Here is a 21523-nt window from a genome sequence, read left to right on the forward strand (position 1 = left end):
AAAAAAAAAATGTCTCAGAGGGCCGTTGGCTTCTCAAATGATACCTTATAATTTAAATAGGGAATAAAAACCTAATTTAAACGGAATTTAAGAGTCTTTTATTCAAATATTTAAACAATTTTAGAATAGAAAAGATCCGTTTAAGATCCGACAAAAAAGTGACGGATACGGATATAGATCTTTATATTTTCTCGGATATCCGCGGATACGGATACGGATATCCGGAACATCACTAATCCGTATCAGCAAAGTAGCACAAAAACTTCAAATTATACAACAACCTGTGAAGGAATATTTTTGCTGACAATTGCAGTTCGCCTCGCTATTGATGGCGTTCGACAAAAACTACAAACAGATTGTTTTACACACTGCTTGCGAAATTACAAACATACAAACGATGACTTTCCAAGAAAACTTGTTGTCAGTATTTGACCTTAAAGCTTGACCAATGACCACAGAGAGATGCGCATAAACTTGAAGCGGAAACGGGCCACTTTATTTTGTAATAGGTAGGAAAGGATCAAGGAGAACGGAAGAAAAACGCCAACTCTCTTGGAGAAAAACGGAGAGAAAAACGCCAACTCTCTTGGAGAAAAACGGAAGAAAAACGCCAACATCGTGAAGAAATGAACTGTACAACAGAAGATAAAAGACTTAGTATGGATAAGAAACCTGACTTGAGTATATGAACTGTTTATTATCAAAACTAGCTCAATCCACACATAAAAATTTTACAAAAGAGACAAGAAGCAATCAAGAATTAAGATGTTTTTCAAAGAAAACCGGCTTTGACAGCAGTTTTCGACCTGATTGAATTGGATATGGCAGTGGCTGGATTCGTTCCAAATCGGTTGTAACGTGAAAGTATCCACCAAAAAATTTCTAGAAACTTAGTGAAACAAGTGCAGAAAATTCATGGAAACGCCTGTTATGATGCAGTTAAAAAGAACCAAAAATTAAAAAATGGTTTTGTGTGAATTGGTGCCAAACAGCACTGGTCGATTAGTAGGTAACCTCCTCCATATTCGACCGGTGTATTGCTTCTTTCGCAAGAAAAGATTAATGCAAGAAGTAAATTCTCGGCTATGAGAATCTTATAAAATGATTTTTCCCTCTGCTTAACAACTACTCTGCTGATTCTGACAGTTCATGTGTCCATTATTTCTGCATATTTAGCTGAGTATAATATGCTTTTTTCTTTGCTTTCCACCTAGTAAAGAAGCTTGTCATACGAAACTCAAAAGGCTACTTACAGCAAAACAGGTCCTTGATGTCTGTGTCGAAAGGTACTTTATCGTCAAAAGGCCCGTCCGTGCAATAGCACCACTTTTCTGTGCATTGAAGTGGAGCATAATTGCCATTAGGAAGACATCGTAGGAAATCCCCACTGCGTACTTGTCTCGGAAATTCGTTGAAGTCTCTGCTGCATTCTGATCAAAAACAATATAGAAGATTTATCAGATGGGTTTAAATATTTCATCTTATGACAGACAAACATTTTGGCTCTTCCACCGATCTGAAATATGACTAGGAGGAATAACTTCCAAGATGAAATTTTCATTGGGTTTGAAAAATGGAAAACTTTTCTATGATCAAATGACGATTCAGCAGCGGACTAGGCTGAAGTAACGGCCGAATTCACCAACCAATTCAAATCTCCATCCGACACCCGAAACCCCGATTGAAGGATTTTTTGGTTGAACAAAACTTCAGAGGGCGGATCGGGTGTCTGACTGAGGTTCGAATCTGCTGGTGAATACGATTGTGCGGTTAGTATCGAGAACTATGCATATCTGACTGTTGAAATTGTGTAGTATTTCAAATCTCATTTTATTTGTTACCGCTCTGTTGCCTAAGTGGCTCATCAATTCAGCACCCCAGTTTAGATTAGTTGTTTGTCAGCAATAGATCTTTAAGTCATGTGTGAACTTAGTTCTGACAGTGAATATACTGAGAATGTCTAGTTGAACCCTAAACAGTACACGAAAACCCCATTTTGCTTTAAAAGCGTTATTTTTCTAAATATCTAGTTGATCGTATGAGATATTTATTTTCCCGTTTTTATATTTGCGCTAAAGTATTCAATTAAATAATCATTTTCTTTCATTTTCATCCTTGTGAAACATTTTTGAAAGTTCTTTAGTTTACCCCTATCGTTCATAAAATTAGACCTAACGAATTGTCTTTAAAAAAATTTATATAGATCTTTTTTTATACCTCAGTATTTACTTTGTACTGACAATGAGACAGCGTTATTGTATATTGAATGTGAGACGTTATGAGTTTATGTATATTATGTAGTCTTATCATATACAAGATTTCAAAGCTTGTCCATGTACCGCATTCATTCTCGAGTGTATATTAATGTAGAAAATAAAGGTTTTCGAGGGAATATTTGTTTAGTTCATTGAAATCAATGATTAAAATTTATAAACTGTGCTAAATTCGAAAAGAACGAAGATACGGTTTTATTTAATCATTCCACTCAATGATTGATTCTCAGTCATGACTATGAGATATTTGTAAATGAAACCTTTCTTCTCTTCCACCCCTCCCCCCTTTAACACATAGCCTTATACCACATCGGGGGTCCGGTGCATAAGCCCCCGCATGGCTGGGTTTGAAGCTGTGTTGCGCCAGGAAATGTCCAGCACTGGGCGTCTTACAGTGGAGCGAAAACGCGAAAAAAGGGTTATAAATGGTTTTATTTTCCTAAATTCAACCAATTGAGGATTAATGAATTAGCACAGGCCAACCTCTTAGGCAGTCAGAACTGAAATTTTAGAGCCCTTCCTCCACTACAAAGCTAAAGGGAGCCTTTAAAAGGTTGAAGAATCATGAGCGCGGGAATTAAAAAAAATTGCTCTTAAGCAGTCTATAATTTTTTTAAAAGTGGGTATATTTAGTTTCTCTGTCGTGTCCAACGATTGTAATAGGACGAAAAAAATGAATACTTGAACTCTCAAATCGAAAATCGGTTTTGATCAGCACCGAAATCTAGGGAATTCAAGGTTATTTTTTTTCAAAACACTTTACAAAAAATGTCCTCTTATGTCCTCTTTGAAATTAATATTAATTAGTCATCAATGGTCTGTAGAATGACCCTGAAAAGGAATTAGCTGCGTAAACCTGCGAACTTTAGACCCTGAGTCCAAACAAATCGAAAAAAAAAAAAACTCCCTAATTTTATGCCTGTGCAAACAAACAAGCGAAGGAGGTTTTAAAACATTTAAAAGCGCTTTTTGGCGTTTTCGCCCCACTGTGCGCGGCCCAGCGTGGAGTTTACCTCTTTATGTGTGAACCTGCGCACCAAGTAAGAACATTCTTGCTGCTGCTAGCACAACCAGAATTTTACCTCGTGGGGGGATTGGACATTATTCTTTCCTTACCTGTACATAAACTACCATATTAGGCTAATCAACAGTGCCAATCGCTCTGGGGTGGGGGAGTTCACCTCTAACCTTCCCATTGCTCCATTGCTGCTCCCTTGCTTGACGCAATGGTACCAACGAGAAAACCTTTTAAGATTATTGCTTCATTTTAGTTGTTACAAAGACATCAATTTTAAATTTATCTTTTTGTTCTATTTTGACAATTTTCTTCCGCCATGTCGCTGTACGAAGCTCAGAGGCAAAGACTGATCTACTAAGTGAAAATCAACGTACACTATATGCAGAAAACTATACTTAGTAAACTATCATTAATTAAGTAAAAAGATAAACAATGATTTTTTTTTTCTGTTCGGAAGTATGAACTAAGTGCCTTTTTTTGTTGAACAAAGGCACATACTTTTATGTTTAAAAGTGTTTGTTTTAGAAGTATTAATGTACAAGGTTTTCTTTATTTGGTGAGTAAATGGAATTCCCCCCCCCCCCTTGCATTTAATGATAAATTACTCTTTGTATGTATGTTCCGTATGAATTTATTTATTTATTTATTTATTTACTCATTTGCCTTCTAAAACTCTATGTAAAGTTCAACTAAAACGTATGAAAAGATCGGGAGAGAACACAAAAGAATCTATACATTTGACATGATTAATGCGGGATGATAAGCTTAGTAACGCTGCTTATAAATAAATACATTTATTTGCAAAAAGCTTCATGATTTAAACTAAGTCCCACTACAAAGTTTTCCACAGCAAAAATGCGACGCCACTTAATTTCCCATTTTTTGAAATGCCAATTTATTACAAGCAGCCTTTGAAAACAGCCCCGAAAACGCTTTTAAATCTCCCATTTTAACTAACTTTGAAGCGACCAAATGATTTAGACCTTAATGGGATATTTGAAACCACAATTAATGACTGACGTTGCATTGCACTCCGTTCCAGAAATAAGAGCCTGTGACTAATCAAGTTCTGGAAGACATATGTCATCCAATAATTGGCTCGTCACATTGGCGGAGTTCGAAGTGAATTCGACTTCGTTTTCATTAAGCCAATTTTAAAAGAGTCGTTCTATTCTGTCAAGGGGGATTTGAGACTGCAATTTTGTGCAACTCTGTTGGCGAAGTGGCTTTTCATAAACGCAATCTAATTTTGATCGCAATATGGTGAAAGCCATTTTCAGAAAGTAGATATTGAAGAAATATTATCGTTTGCAATTAGTTGAATGAAATTTTGACTAGTAATTGAATTTAATTCGGAATATGGCGGAGTAAATGAATTTTCTAATTTAGAACCTAATTAGCAGTCGTAGCTGGATTTTTAATTCAACTGACGAACAAGTTTTTGTGCATTAATTTCGACTGTTTTCGATAAAGGTCAATATTTGTTGACATAAAAAGCGAATATTTAAGTACGATGATAAAATATTAAAATATGCTACAGTGATTCAAATTCTCACAGTCTAGTAACATTAGTTTTTTACTGCAGTTAAATGGGGGGGGGGGGACTATATTTGCCGAACGTAATTAGTGTTATTATTTATCTTTATTTGTGATTTTGTCCTTCGGGACCCTTACAAAATTAATAAATGGCCCCTTACTCCGAGCGATGAACTCACATTTTTTAATTGGGGGAGGGGATTCATAACAATCACTATATGTATAAATATTAACACATTAGAACCTACAGCGTATACTGCGTGGTCAAAAATTCTAGAACGGGTTTAACCCTACCTCACCTCTCGTTGATTCCCTGCTTTATAATTTAAGGCTTTATATTCATCCACACTTTAATTAAATATTGGTACAGAAAATTAATTATTTTATCGTGAATGAAATGTTGTAAAAGTAATTAATTTTCATGATGCATTTGTGTCACCAAACGCGTACAAATATTAATTACAGACGAAATTAAGGAGTGCATTTGCAGACCGCGTTAGCAGTGCGATTTCAAAGATTTACCACCAGTAATACCAACACCCGCCTTTCGCAATCTGAACCAAGTACCCGAGCATATGCCGCGAAAGATAAGACAAAGTATACTTCGGTGAGACTAATTTTTCTTCAACATGATACCCTCGCAAAATGAGGGTCCTGATTTATCGCGCCATCCTGAGACTGAAGTGACAGAAATGTTGCGTAAATTTACTGCGCCCAAGAAGAAATTGCGTGATATACATAGATAGGGCTATGCATAGAGTTTTTTTTCCATACGTGGTATAAATGGAATCAAATAATGTTTCCTTTACATAGAAAAGTTGCACATACATAATTGACATAGCTACTAAATACTATGAAGGTATCACATATGTAGGTTTTTTATTTTAATGACCTTATCTGCTGAATTTCCCTTTTTAATTTTTTTAACCTTTGTGTGTTCTGCGGGGGGGGGGGGGGGATCAAGTGAAAAAAAAAATACTTGGCATCGAAGATCACGTGGTACACCAGTTGGAGCTGCAATCGTTTACATATCGTTGTGCAATTTACTGTAGAATTTTATTCGTAATAAAACAGTACATAATATTTATCTTAAAATTTTCTGCATTTTCAACTGTTGATAACTTTTTTAAGAAAACATTTTATATTTCAAAACAAAAAAAAAAAAAAATTTTTTTTTTTGAAGTTCATTTTGTTAAAAGTTACCATAAGAGAGACAATCTAAAATTCAAGCTGAAGCAGCTAAATAAATTAATGAAAGATGAAATTGACATTTTAAACTACACTCAAGCCAATTTTAGTGTGGTATTGAGCAATCACGATTGCTTATTGTTCTCATTTGACCGTCGTTGATGTTCCGTGCCTTTTTCAACCACCACCGTCACCTGCAGGCGCGGCTCCGTCCTCCGGTAGCCGCTCCTGGTCGGTGGCGTCCATGTCCTAGACACACGCACGCTCATACACATACGCACTCACACACATACACACACGCGAACGTACACACACACAGGTCTACACACACACAGAAGTCTACACATACACAACTAATACACACGTCTCCGTTCAACAGGAGGGTAGACTTGGAGGGACAAGAGCCGTGTCTAGAAACAAGTGAGTAGAGTAGTAAACAATGAGTAGGGTCCTGTCGCAACTCGTGATTGCGAAAAACATAATTTGAATCCAAAATTTAAGAATTCAAATTAATTTTTCTCTTTTTTTTATTATTATTATTTTTATTACTATTTTGCGTTTTAGCAGTAATTTTCTGTGCAAAAACTAGCTACTCTGAAGTTTTGAACGATTTTTTTTTATGCGGTCTTCCGACATTTTAGCCGAACCTATTTTTTACGAGAACTCATAACATGAAAATATCGTAGTCTGTTCACACGCGTCATAAACGAGTTCGAGTGTATTAACTTTTCTGATGAAACAACTTCCTTATGTTGGATATTTGTTTTCTTCACAATTCATTTCTTAGCATTGATAAAGGGATTCGATTCCTGTTCACCCCGAAACACACACCGGCAATGTTTTCGTATTTAGCGCTTTTTTTCAAATCTTGTTTACGTTTTGACTCAATTTTTTGAGCAATCACGATTGCTTATTGCTTTCATTTGACTGTTTTTGACGTTCCTTTGATTTTTCCCACCGCCACCCTCTGCACCATCACCGTGGACAAGCGGGCTCCTCACGATGCTGCACCTATAGCGAAAGCCGTCTCCATCCATGTCCTACACACACGCGCATACATACACAACTACACACACGCGCGCACATACACACACACACAAACACATACACCTACACACATATACACCTACACACACAAACACATACACACACAAACACACACGCATACATACACACACATACACACAACTACCCACACATTCATGCCTGCACACAGACACAAACACATATGCCGACATACACATACGCATACATACACACACATACACACAACTACCCACACATTCCTGCCTGCACACAGACACAAACACATATGCCTACACACACATACACATACCCCCCCCCTACACTTATGCCAGCACACAGACACAAACACACATACTCCGTACACACAACCCCCCCCCCCCCACACACAAACACACATGCCTACATACACACACTCGTGATTGCGAAAAACATAATTTGAATTCAAGATGTCAAAATTCAAATTAATTTTTTATTTTTTTTTGTTATTAATTGAAGAATTGAAGTTTCGTAATAGTTAGCATCTTGTATTTGCAGTTAAAATTCAAACAGCAAAATGCAGTGCTCGTCGCTTATCAAAATCATTCGTTCTGCGGACATTTGATTTTCTAAAGCAGCTGATTTTATGAATCGGCATATACCTAACCTTTATAGGAAAAAATAGGTTTTAAATTTAAAATACTCCTAAAAAAGAAATGAATTACTATAAGGATATTTTAAGTATGAAAAATACCTGTTGACATTTTAAATAAACGAGAGGTAATTTTTTTTTTCATCTACGGTCTTAAAATATTGGCATATGGCTGTTTTATAAATAGAATGGGGTTGTTTCCTTCAGTCAAAAGTAGTACTTTTTGTCACTGAAATTGATAGAATACATTAAAAAAAAAAAAAAAAAAAAAAAAAAAAAAACATGGACCCAGAAAATACTTTTATTTTCCCAACAGTTATTTGAAAATTAATTTCCTTAAATGTCCGATTTTTCAAACAAGGTGTGGCCTTAATGACGTTACAAATGATGCACTTTTCCGCATCTTTCTATCGCGTCTCCACGTTATGATAATCAAGAAGTGAATTAAAATTGCGCTCTACGCTTGCTATCCACCATATCGTTGCCAATACACGTGAGTAAAGATGCGAATTAAATATTTTGTTCTGTGAATGGCAACACTGAATGACATTTCACATTTGTCTCTTTATTGTTTATACTTCTTCCATCGGCAGAAGTATAAACAATAAAAGCATACAGATATAAGTTTTTTTTTTTTTTTTTTGAAAATATGAAACTTAAATTATTTAAAAATGGCCAGATCCTATGTTTTTAAGCATGCTCTTTCAAAAAAAAAAAATAATAATACTTTTAAAATTTTGGAAACGACCCCATTTTTGAAAGTAAAGATTCAACATACGTTGAAAATTTATAAAAGTTTTGTAACTTTTAACATTTTTTGCTCCAATGTGCATCATATGACATTAATCGTTTTTCAAATTTGCCACTGCGATTTCCTCATCTTTAGTGACCAATTTCTCCATTTTTTGGTACGACATAGTCATGATATTTTTCACGTTTGTTGTAATTTGTAACACACCACAACAGTCTTTTTCAATGTTTATATACGGTCTCCAAAAACTTGATTTTACAAAACGGTGGTAATGATTTTATTAAAGGATATTTTCAACATGTCTCAAATATTGTAACGATTCTGCTTTTCCAAATTTGATACAGAAAGCAGCTGATTTTATAAGTGGCGTTCACTGTATTTGATTTTTTTTTAAATTTTAAATAATGCTTTTAAATTTGATGAATCAAATAAATAGTTTATTACTATGTGTTTAAGTAATAAACAGCCAATGGTATAGACAGTGGCGTACCTAGCGTGGGTGACACTCGGGACGGTAATTCGTGGTGTCAACCCCCTACAAACGCAAAAAAAAAAAATAAATAAATAAATAAATAAATAAAAAATAAAATTAATGTTCAAACATGAAAAAATGAAATTCACAAACCTAATTTGGTATCATTCCCTTTCAGAGGGTGTCTTACCAATGCAAGACCCCCCCCCCCCTCGCCGTGATGGTGCAACTGAGTTTGATTAAGTGAGTATAATTTAAAAAAAAAAGGAGGGAAAATTCTGAACATATGTATTTTTATTTTTCAAGAGTTTACAATTCCACTTTGGGTATGACCCCCCCGGACATGTGACACCTAGCGCAGACCGCCCCCTCCCGTAGCGACGCCACTCGTATAGAGTAGGTAATTTAATTCTGAAAAAAATATTGCTTACCACAGTTCATGTCTTTTTCATTTTTAGCCGAGTCCATTCCAAATATTCTTTCACCATACTTGTTCACACAGAAGCATCTGAAATAAAATGCAAAGCACGGAACATTGCGTGATTTGTGCGGTAAATTAAGATCAAGTTGGGGGGGGGGGGGGGGGAGACGATGTGCAAAATCAGTTGATTTTAAATTTGAGGCTGTGAAGAAATGCGCAGAAATCATTGATTAGTTACAGTGCGTGATAATTAACAAAAATGATAGTTTTTATCATTTTAATCAACATAAATTCTATCACCTTTAACCTACAAAGCTATTTTATTATAATTGAGTGTTGAGGCTGTTCTTTTGTTATTTGATTTACATAGGTTTCACAAGTATTTTTACGTAGTTCAAGGAAAAATTAAAGCGTTTTTAAAAAAATATTATAGGAACATAAAAGCTTCTTAACTCGTCAAATATTTGCTAAGAACTTCTTAGTTTTGTCATGTTACGTAGATATTATAGCTAAACTAAGAGTTTATAATTTTTTCATTTAACAAAAAAGAAGCGAGCTCTAGTCGAACAAATTGTTCTTTGCTTGCATTGTCCCCCCTTTTTCGTATTTAGCAAGAAAGTTGAGTTGAATTGTTGTTTTAGCTGAATCAAAAGAAAACGAAAAGAACCCTTTCGAAATTCTGCTTCTTTTTTTATAACTAGCAAGTTAACCATTTATTTACGAAGGGAGGTCTCAAACCCATTAAGTAAAAAAAAAAGGAGAATAAAATAGTGTTGCAGCTTTGTCTTGTTAGGTCTCCATTGTACCACATTATTCTCGTGTTTTTTATGAATTTGGTGATGGGGGGTGAAACGTATTACTGTTTTATTTTTTTTAAATTAAGAACTAGAATAAATTTGCTCTCAGAAAACATTATTTAGAATTTTATTGTGGAATCTTATGGTCAAGAACTTTTTCAGAACGTCCTTAATTTAAATTACCAAGAAATTATCTGTAAATCCTCATGCTCATAAGAACAAAATAAAAATTCCAAGAAACTACATATTGCGTTTCTTCCCGCAAGGGCATTCAATGAGAAAACGACAAATATTACTTCTAATCTGGTTCAGGTAAGATGAGGTCTGACCTTAAAGAAGTTCATTTCTTCTCAGCATGAAGTAGCAATATTAGACGAAAAATCTCCATTTTGGTTCACTTTGTCCGGAAACGGAATAAGGTAGTTCATTTTAAAGAAGTTAGGGAATGTGGAACAAAGTGGAAAGGTAAAATATTTACCTTGTGTTTAGCACTACCTTTCTGGTAACATACTATGTAGTAACACATGTTATCTATTGCTGTCAGGAAAAAGTTAGCTCTGAAGATCACTACGATCCAGGGCTTTTAGTCAAACCCATGGAGCAGCTGGATCATTAAATATGAAATGAGCAAAATTCACAAAAAAGTGGTGACCTCATGGTAACAGATTTTTATGAAATTTGGTATACAAGTTCCTTTTATACCTATATAAAGATATCTAAAGTAATTTGGCTTAATATATTTTAGTGTAATAGTTACATGCGATTGAAAATTGGTCAAATTGAATAGCATTCCCATAAATGCTAAATGTTGCATTTTTGAAGGCATGTATTTTATTAACTATTTAATGTAAACATAAAAGTTATATATTGTTGTAATCTATACAGTAGGACAATTCATCTTCTTTTAGTAGTTATTTCAAATTTATTATAGTTAACTTTTAACCGTCTTTCAAAAACTGAAAATAGTTCAGTTTTCTATTAACTAAGCATTTTATTTTTTTAATCTCAAGCTGTAAGGAATCTCTTAGCTGTGCTGAAATTAATGCCCAATATTGTGCTAAGTGTCATAAAAGAAATACCATACTTTTGAAGTTGCATTTTAACTCTTTTGTCTTCAAAATCAGTTTTGAATTTAGTAACATTTTGTAAAATCATGATTTTCCCCTTCACATAAGCACAAACATTTTAATGAGGGAAACTTAAGACAACTTTCCAATTTTGCAACAATATAGAACAGTATTCATACGATTTGCTTGAAGAAATTCAAAATTGATTTTTGATTTCCAAGCTTAAAATAAAATTCCGAATAATAGCTTTTTTTTAATGTTTTATGTGAAACTAACAAGAATTCAAAGTACGTGTTACTCACGGCTGATTTGCTCATTTCGCAAGGAATGACCCAGCTGACATTATGAAAAACCACTCACAGAGCACCAGGAATGCAAGCTACCGGCTTGTAGAATCCAAAGTGATCGCATTCAGGTTTTGGCGTCATAAACACATTTGCCCCTGAAGCAGCAGCAACGGATTCGTATTCTCTTTCTTGGAGTAAGCATTTTGTTGGAACTGTAAAATAAGCATTAAAAGTTTGTCAAAAGCATATTGTTTACCCCAACGTTCCTACATATATTTTAGTTCTCTTTTTAAGGGGTTACAGTACGTTAAAAATATCAAAGGTTCAAACAAATGGTATCTACACTTTTTTCTCCTTTCCTTTTTTTCAGAGTAAATGCATAAAAAGAAATTAATTTGAATTTTGACATCTTGAATTCAAATTATGTTTTTCGCAATCACGAGTGTGTGTATGTAGGCGTGTGTGTTTGTGTGTGGGGAGTATGTGTGTTTGTGTAGGCATGTGTGTTTGTGTCTGAGTGCTGGCATAAGTGTGTGAGTAGTTGTGTGTATGAATGTGTGTGTGGGGGGAGGGGTATTTGTATGTAGGCATATGTGTTTGTGTGTAGGCATGAATGTGTGGGTAGTGGTGTGTGTGTATGTGTGTAGGTGTATGTGGTATTATGTGTTTGTGTGCGCGCGTGTGTGTGTATGTATACGCGTATGTGTAGCAGGGGCGTAGCTAAGGGGGGGGTTTGGGGACAAAACCCCCCCCGAAAAGTTAGTCTCAAAAAAAAAAAAAGAGAAAAAGAAGAGAGAAGAGAAAGAAAAAAAAAAGAAAAGGAAAAAATTCCAAGCGATTATACATATATATATATATATATATATATATATATATATATATGTATATGTATATATATAAAAGAAGTAACCCCCCCCGAAAGTCGGGTCTAGCTACGCCACTGATGTGTAGGACATGGATGCAACCTGGAGACGGCTTTCGCTATAGGAGCAGCATCGTGAGGAGCCGGTCGGCGGTGACGGTGCGGAGGATGGCGGTGGGAAAATAAAATGATAGGACATCAAAAACAGTCAAGTGAGATCAATAAGCAATCGTGATTGCTCAAAAAATATTTCATTGCTTATTTCAAAACTAAAAATAGTTCCGAGCACTGGGAAAAATTTTAATCGCTTTAGTTCAAATGTTTAAAAAGTTTTAAGTGGTTTTAGGTAGGCTTGCTAGGCGTCTCGGTTTAGCCGAGACAGTCCCGGATTTCAACAGAACTCCGGTTCCCCGGCCGGTTTACTTCATGCCGCGGAAAATGATAAATTTGATAAAATATGACCAAAAAAGTCAAAAAATAAGATACAGAAGGATTATTTAGGATAGTTAATTTGTCCTCTGTAACATTAACATAAAAATTAATATTAGATTAGAAGATTAGCTTGTGAAGATTTTTACATCAAGATTAAAAACGAAAACAGTTCAGGCCAATTAAATTATTTACGTGAAAATATATTTCAAATTTTTATTCCTCATTCAAAAAGTGTCTACTTACGTAAGTAAAATGTTTAAATGTATTTACTTGTTTCATGGGTTTTGGTTCACCTCTGGTCTTGGTTCATAGTTAAGAGCCATTTATTCATAGCATTGAGAAGAAATTACTCACTAAAACAATAAAAACCATCCAAGAAAGTGCACCCTTCTGAATACCTGCGACATTGGAGGGGGGGGGGGGGAACAACTTATGATGTCCCGGTTGAACATTTCTGAAAACTGGCAAGCCTAGTTTTAGGTCATGCTCGCTATGTGTACTTATGCAAAAGAAAAACTATAAATTGCTTTTTCTCGGTGATCATTTTCTTGTGTTTTCCTGTCATACGAATGCCTAAGGATTTTTTTCTATTAAAGATACAACTCTAAAGTAATACTTTTTGCAGTCAGGATTATTTAACAAAACTGTGCATTGGACAAGAATTTTATAAATTACTCCAAGTGTTTAGAGCATGTTATATCTTTAAAAACAAAATATTTTTTGAAAAAAATACGATTTTTTACATGATTAATCACAGAAATTTTTTAATACATATGTAAGCAAATGAATGCACAGGTTTTTAGAGATGATTATTGTGATTGCTTAGTAAAAAAACTTTTTTTAAATAAGTGCAAAAACAAAAAAGCCTTAAAGATTTAAAAAAATTGAAATTTTCCTAAATGTTTTGAATTTTTAAAAAATGTGGGCAATATTTTAAAATTTTGGAACTAAATTATTGATTATGAAATAAGTGTGCATGTTATGGTTTCAAAAAAACACAAGCTAAATATACTTAAATTTTTAAAAAAAATGTTTTAAAGGTACTATGACCCCTTAAAAATCTCTGGCCCCCTCAGGCTCGGGCCCGGGCCAAGGAGGAGTCCCTCCCCCTGTGCACGCCCCTGGGGGCACCACCCCAACAAATATTTTGGAGCATGCTCGAGCACCGAAGCACCATCGAAGCCAGCGGCGCCACTGGTTACGAATGCATTCGACGGTGTTTAATAAACTGCAAAAAAAAAAAAAAAAAAAAAAAAAAAAATCACTCTATTCTTGAACGCTATATAGTATTTGATGAAAAAGAACGTAATTAAATTTTGTTTAAAATTACCTTGACAGTAATTTTTGAAGAACTTATAAATACAAAATATTTAAAGTAAGACAAAACAACGTTAGAAGAAGCACAAATTTGCAAATTACAGCAGACACGTGTTTCGGCGTTACAGGGAACGCCTTTTTCAATGCAAAAAATAATGAGCTTATGGTTGAAAAGACATTTTGTCGGATGTCTTTTCATCCATAAGCTCATTATTTTTTGCATTGAAAAAGGCGTTCCCTGTAACGCCGAAACACGTGTCTGCTGTAATTTGCAAATTTGTGCTTCTTCTAACGTTGTTTTGTCTTACTTTACTGTTCAGCACAAAGGTATTTATTTATCTAACAAAGTATTTATTACAACGTACCACAAATCTTTTCGTTTTGATCGCATATTAATCCAGTACCACATTCTTCGTCGGGAATGACTCCTATTACTCGATTTTTGCATTTTTCTCCTTCTGCTACAAAAAAAAAAAAAAAAAAAAAAAAAAAAAGGAAAAAAAAAAGCTTTATAGGAAAACATACTCTGGTAACTTTTTTCCTCACAATCATGCAAACATACATACAAAACCTATAAGCAAACTTTTCGAAATTCAAGCCGGGGAAACTAAATTTAATACATTCTTTAGAGAGAGGGGGGAGGGGGCAGAGAGACATTAGGCCGCGAAATTTTTGAAGTTAGCTTTTGAAACGCAGGTTTTGGAAGATATTCTGTAATGTTCGTAGGAGAAGTTTGGAGGCCCTTTTTCAATAACTTTCCGAAATTCCAAAAACGCAGTTTTAATTATCCTTGATGATGTATTGAAGGGATTCGGGTGTGCTCCCCCAGAAACATTTTCGGAATTGAAGGTCTAAAAACGAAAGTTTAGATGATCTCTGGTGATACTGGGAGGTGGGGGGGGGGAGAAGGCTCGGGGACATCTTGAATTTTTTTTTATAACATGCAAAATTTTGAAAATTTCGAAGGGGAGATTCTGAACACCCTCCCCCCTCCCCCGCAGGCAACGACCTTGAGAGGAGGTCATTATTAAAATATGAGACATAAGCTTAATATTGAGGCCCAAATTAGATGTTCTGGGACTTCCCTTTGGTAACTTCTTGAAAACGCAATTTTGGGCTTTCTTTGACCGCGTTTAAAAAAAAAGGGGGGGGGGGGAGACATGACCCATCTCTGGATGCTGGTGTCGTTTATTGAATGAGTGAAAAGTACTCTCTGAATGCCCTCTGTTGCAGCAGTTAGCTAATGAAATGTAGTCAGGGGCGTGTACAGGGTGGGTGGGTAAGAAGGGACACCTGTTGGCCCGGGCCCGAGCTTGAAGGGGGCCCAATATTTTTTATACTAGGGGTGAAATATAGGGGTAAACAATACGGAGGGAGTCCGCAAAAGTCATTTGTGACGGGCCCCAAAATTTCTGTGCAGGCCCCTAAGTATAGCTTACGCCTATACATCCGTGAAAAACTGCAACTTTCAACAGTAAAACAGAAACGGCCTCAACCAATCAAGCTTGAGTTCATAAGACCTCTCTAAAATTCACCGCAACGAAGTTGGTTAAGGCAATGACTGACTTTGAGTTAATTTTAGCCTTTTATGTTTCCGACAACTTTTAAAATAATTGCAGATTAGTTTGACCGTTAAAAATGCTGCTTGTTACCTTGTTAGATATATACTTGATTTGTTTATAACGCGCTAATCCGCAGATTAAACAAATACATCTTAATTTTCAAGTTGTGACCTACGCAAAATAGTTGTTATATGATCCGAGGAAAATGATTGAGCTGAATTAAAGGGTCAATTGGACCCCTGATTGAACCACTGACGGCAAAATTAGAAGCAGAAAAAATTCAAACTTGCTCAATATGTACAAAACTCACTTTTCACTTAAAAGCTTTTACATTCACTTTTCACTGAATAAAAAATGATTTCCCCTAAAAGGTTAGTAAAATGGAAAATCAACGTAAATGAAAGACATTGTTCTGAAACATCTTTTGATAGTTTGTACTTTATCTACCTTGATTTTTTAGTTTTTTAACGTTTCACTAATTTACTTTTTTTTGGTACCTTAAAATCCTCCTCCACGAAGTCCTTTAGTTGAAAATTTCAAAAATAACAGTATCTACGGTTTACAACAGAGTATTATTACAGTGTAACTTAGGCAAATCCGAAGAAATGATAGATAGGCCAAGTGGACTGTGTACCTAAAAAATAATCTTTAGGTTAGATTTTGATGGTAATTTGTCGCCAACCAACATTTATTGTTGAAACCTTTGGCGATGAAATGAGAACTCGAAGCTATGTCTCGTTGGTTCAAGATGCTGCTTGTTCTTTGTTGTGCTGCACATAAAAGATTCTTAATATAGTTTTTAAAAGGTTTATAAAATTCTCTGAAAGTAATTTGAAGATTTTGATAACTTCACCCTATAGTGGTTCATAGTTGTTTGAAGGTTGTGTTACTTAATTAGTGAAGATACTAGGCTGAAATTGAGTTGCAGATTTCTGCGTCTTCAGTTTTTACGCAATCTCGGATTTTTGCTATGGGACTTGAAGATCACAAAATAGCCCCACTGTAAGTTACTATTTTGTTTTCTTACATAGCGTTTACAGTGTGTAAATGAAACACTTCTTAAAAATGTTACGTTCAGTTAATACAGATTGCTGACTGTTAAAACTACGTAGAACTTGTATTAATTTAATCAAATACCTTGGAATGTGACAATTTGTCTCTGCTATAAACCTTGCATTGTGTGTTATCGAAAATTTGAGTGTTAGTACATTATAGGTGGTACGGTTTAGGTTATAAAAGAAAATCTGTTTCATTTAAATACTTAGAGCTAAGAAAGCTTTTGAATTTTCAACTTTAGAATATTCTGTTTCAAATCGTTGTTTCATAAAGTGGTTTGCATTTGACGAAACGACGCTAATTTGATTTGGTTAAATGAATCTACGAGGAATTAAAAAAAAATCTATTTAAGCATTTTAAGGAAGGACTGAAAAGTTCTGCTATCTTCGATTAAGGAAATAAACTTTGAAAAGCTGAGAGGAATTTTTAACGCTAGAAAGAATTTTTAATTCATGCAGAAATAGTAGCTGAAAGCTTGAATGTTGAACTGGTCTTTTGGGAGGTTTCAGGTAGCAATTCTTTAAACAAAGGTTGAACTCGTTTATAGTTTTATCAAGTTAAGCCTTGTTAAAAATACACACGATTAAATTGTTCTGCAGCACCAAAATCTTATTTATTTTAAAGGGTTTTCTGATGTATCTCAAAAGCATAATTTTGTATTTGTATGACATATTTTCTTCGATCTTTAAAAATTAACGGAATTTCTCTTGCATTTGGAAGAAATTTTAAATTGATATGTGATGTAATAGTTTTTGTTTGAAAGCGACAATCATGAGACCTTTCTTTGAACTTTTAGCACAGGCAATGCCGAGGCGGGTAATGCTAGTTCATACATATTTCTCTGCTTTTATCACCTTGTTTACGTTTCGCCGTAAGCAGCTTTACCAATTATATTTTCATTTTTGTTCAAATCATTTGGAGCCGAGTCGATTTTTCTTAAAAGAGTTGCTTCACAAAGATTTGCGAGAAATGTTTTTATTCAATTGGAGAAGATTTTGATTTAATTGGCGGAAAGAGAGTATTAAAGTAGAATTTAGTGTTTTGTCGCAAATATTTTCGCTTTTTTTTTCTATTCATTGATTTTTTTTTCCATTTCTAAGTTGGTAACTGATCCAACCGATGTAATAATATTAAGGTGTTCATTGTATCCTCAGCTAACATTTATCTGAAACCCAATTCTACTTGAATGCAGTCAAAGTATTAATTAATCCTCGCCCTTACGTTCTCAGATTTTTTTTGTTTGACTTTAAAATTTTTGGCGGCCATTTGAAGTTAAAAGTGCTATTTTTCATGAAAAATTCCGCTATTTTGTAAGTAAAAAAAACCCCATTAAAAAACAAAAAAATTCAAACTTGGCTTTTTATATGCAGAATGTGTACTAAATTTGAAATGAATCGGTCAATTGGTTTTAAAATGGGAGAGCACACAGTCTTTGAAAAAGTGGTTTTGAGAAAAACGCGTTTAAAGATTTTGAAACTAAAAAGCGTCAATTTCAGCTCCATAGAGTACAGTCCTTGTAGCAGCTTCGATCTCCATCACCTCTTTTTTTTCATTATTTATTTATAGTATATTAAACTAATTATAAGCAAGCAGCACTGACATTCTGAGCGTCTGCAGCTGTCCGAACTGCTGCATTCTTTCGGCAGCTGTCGGAGTTACAGTTTGAAGGAGCGGAGGCTCAATACTTGATAACTTTGAGAATTTTGCTCGAAACGACTTGAAATTTTGGGAACATATTTTTGAAATGTTTAACTATAAGACGAAAAAAAAAAAGAAAAATCACTTTTTTGAAAATCCCCCCCCCCCCCCCCTAATGCAAGAAAAAAATATTTTTTTCCGTAATTTATCAGTTGGTTATGTTGTTATGCGAGACGTCGACGAGGCCGAGTATGCGAAGGTTTCGATTTCTAATCAATATGTGCGAAAAAATGTCGTTTTAACGACGTATTTTCTTCAGTAGAATTATAATCTAATTTGTCATGAATATGCAATCTAAGCTCATTGCAGCATTCGGAATTACAGTTCTGTTGATAAAAAACAGGAAACAAAACATTTATTTTAATATGGTAAATCGATCGCACGTTAAGTTTCATTTGGTAAGAGCTACGGGCATAACGTTAAGGTCATGGGATCGATTCTCCCATAAACTGGAAAATGTAGTTTTTGAGTAACCAATTTTCTTGAGCTGAATTCTGATCTAAATTTCCGTGAATAAGTAATTTCAACTCATTACGGGATTCTGAACCACAATTGTGTTGTTGCATTAGAATCAGAAAAGAAAAAGTTTATTTTAACATAGTATATCGAACTATCATACATATTATCTCTCTAGGCTTTTTTTTTTTGTAGGTGCAAACTGAATAAGTAGGACATTGTTTAATAGATTTTTTGCACCACAATCAGGGAAAAATAAACAATCAAGTAACATTTTGGCTGCTATTCGAAAAATTATGCTTAAAAAAACCTCGAATTTTTGAGTTCCCACTGTCGAGCGCGAATTCTTTGCTTGGATCAACTTGTAGTAACAAATGCTTAAAAACAATAATTTATTCTTAAAAACTTAATTATTAAAAGTATTGGAACATTTGAACAAGATACAGTCAACTCTCCAATAGCTCGAAGTCCCAAGGGACCGGCTAAAACGTTGAGTTACTGGTAGTTCGAGTTTTGGGAAGTTTCCACAACAGTCTCAAGAGTTTGAAATCCGATGAGAACTTCGAGATGCAGGAATATTCGAGTTAACGAGATTTGACTGTATATCAAGTTGAATGTTTTTCATTTTGACGAGAGATTCATTACACTAAATATATGTACGAATGCAGCTTACCCAGTTGCTGTACACACAAATCGCAGCAGCCACATGTAGTAGCATTTTTTAATATCCTTCCATTTTTACATTCTAGCTCTTTGCATGGTTCTTTTTCCAGCAGCTGTTCACAAAAATCTTTTTCACATCCAAAACGGTGTTGAGAATATACTATCTTGAAATAAAGCATCATTATTATTGAAAAATATAAAACATTCGCTTTTTTGGTTGACATTTTTCACTTTCATAAAATTAAATGAAACTCGATAACTGAGTTTCATATTCAAGTGATAAGTAAGAAAAAAAATGAATTTCCGTGTCCGTGCAATGATAAAAACCACGCTGTCTGGATTTAATGGAATTTTATTGATAAGTTCGGATATCTAACTTCAAAGCAAGGTCTTATTTGTTTACGTTTTCAAAAATTATCACACTTGTCAAAAAGTGACACACGACAAAAAGTTTTTTTTTTTCATTTAGAGCGACGAATATGCAAGCATGCGTTTTAAAGAGATCATTTCTTAAAAATCAGTTATCATAAGTTTGATAAGGTGAGTTGGGGGAAGTGCAGACCTTAAATTGTACAATTCGACTTTATTAAGGCCTAGACATTATAAGACTTGATACAAATTTTTTATTTTTTATTTCGTATGTTACCTGTTTTAGTGTGTTTGCCGAGACATGAGCCTGTTAAAATTATTGCAGGTAAAAAAGTTGAAAAAAACATTTTAAACTATTGTGCTCTAGGGCCGCACTTTCTCAATAAAAGTGGGGCAAGAGCATCACCTATCTGAATTTTTTTTAAAAACCGTTTGAGAAAATAAGGGGCAAGTGCAATCAATAGAGTATTTTTTCCTGATTAAAAACGATTTTTTTATTTTAATTTTCATCTATTCATTGGGAAGTTATTACATTTTTCCTAACGAAACTTGTCAATGTAAAATGAAGAACGTTCAAGGAACAATGGATTATTAAACAAAATTATGAAGTTTTTATTTTAAATTAAATAAGGAACATGAAAGATAACTTTTATTATGCTAATAAGCTTAAAAGAACAAAAACAAAACTTGCATACCAAGGAATAATCCTTAAAACTTGAATATCAACGAACTTATAAAATATTAACTTAATAATACAAAAGGTAACTATACAACTGACAAAAGGTAACATGTCTTTGGCGAACTTGAACATATTTTTTTTTGTATAAGTACACTTAGTATAGTAACTAATAATAAATAAGTATAGTAATTAACAATTTAATTTATATTATATTCTGAAAACGTTACTTGGTATATCAAATTTCCTCTATGATCTGAAGAGGGATTTGGAAGGATTGATGCAATGTCGTCGTCTTGGATCCCGCTAACGTCGTCTCTTAAAGGCTAACTAAACACAGTGCTATAATTTCCAGCCGCTTTTAACTTTAAAAATTTAATTTCAGGGAAGTTATCATCATTTATGTATTAATTTGTCCTACAAAATGTTTAGTCATCTTTTTTGTACAAAATCTCACAATAACCCAGTCGCCTACCTTTCTCTCCGTTGGATGCATTCCCCACTGAATGATATCTTCTTGCTGTTTTTGCTATGTGGCAATCATTTCTTCGACTGTCATTTCATCATGTAAATCTTCCCTTAAACTCATATTTTCATTATCGTCACTTTCTTCCTCCTCGAATAATTTCGGAAGAATTACAAATTAATTACATTGCTTCATTAAATCATTGCGAACAAATTATATATGTCATAAAATAACATTGCCAGATTAATGGGAAAGTGCAGCCCCAAAAAATGCGAGGCTGCACTTGCCCCTTTTTTTCGGGCCGCACTTTCCCAGTCGTATAATTTTCTGGGGCAAGTGCAGTCCTAAAATTAATTAATTTTAAAGTAAAAAATAATAAATCTCAGCTTCAAAAATACGAAAAGCAGACATGAAATAGTTGTAATTACGTTTTGGAAGCATGAAAAAGTGAGAACAACGACAGAAGAAACGATGATTTCTCGAACCATAACAACTGGCACTG

At 34.3% G+C, this 21523-nt stretch overlaps 1 protein-coding gene across 1 annotated transcript in view; it reads right to left on the reverse strand.

Moving 5' to 3' along the window:
* Positions 1–19735, reverse strand: part of LOC129226671 (SPARC-related modular calcium-binding protein 1-like) — a 45226-nt gene extending 25491 nt beyond the window's left edge. The window contains exons 1-5 of the mRNA XM_054861301.1: positions 19521–19735; positions 14441–14536; positions 11538–11676; positions 9324–9400; positions 1254–1430 (exon numbers count right to left, since the gene is read on the reverse strand). Coding sequence (XP_054717276.1) covers positions 1254–1430; positions 9324–9400; positions 11538–11676; positions 14441–14536; positions 19521–19734 — 703 coding nt within the window. The 5' untranslated portion in view covers position 19735. The remainder of the gene's footprint in view (positions 1–1253; positions 1431–9323; positions 9401–11537; positions 11677–14440; positions 14537–19520) is intronic.
* Positions 19736–21523: the final 1788 nt, after the last annotated feature.

This window comes from Uloborus diversus, chromosome 7, assembly GCF_026930045.1.
Source record: "Uloborus diversus isolate 005 chromosome 7, Udiv.v.3.1, whole genome shotgun sequence".
Lineage (NCBI taxonomy): Eukaryota > Metazoa > Arthropoda > Arachnida > Araneae > Uloboridae > Uloborus > Uloborus diversus.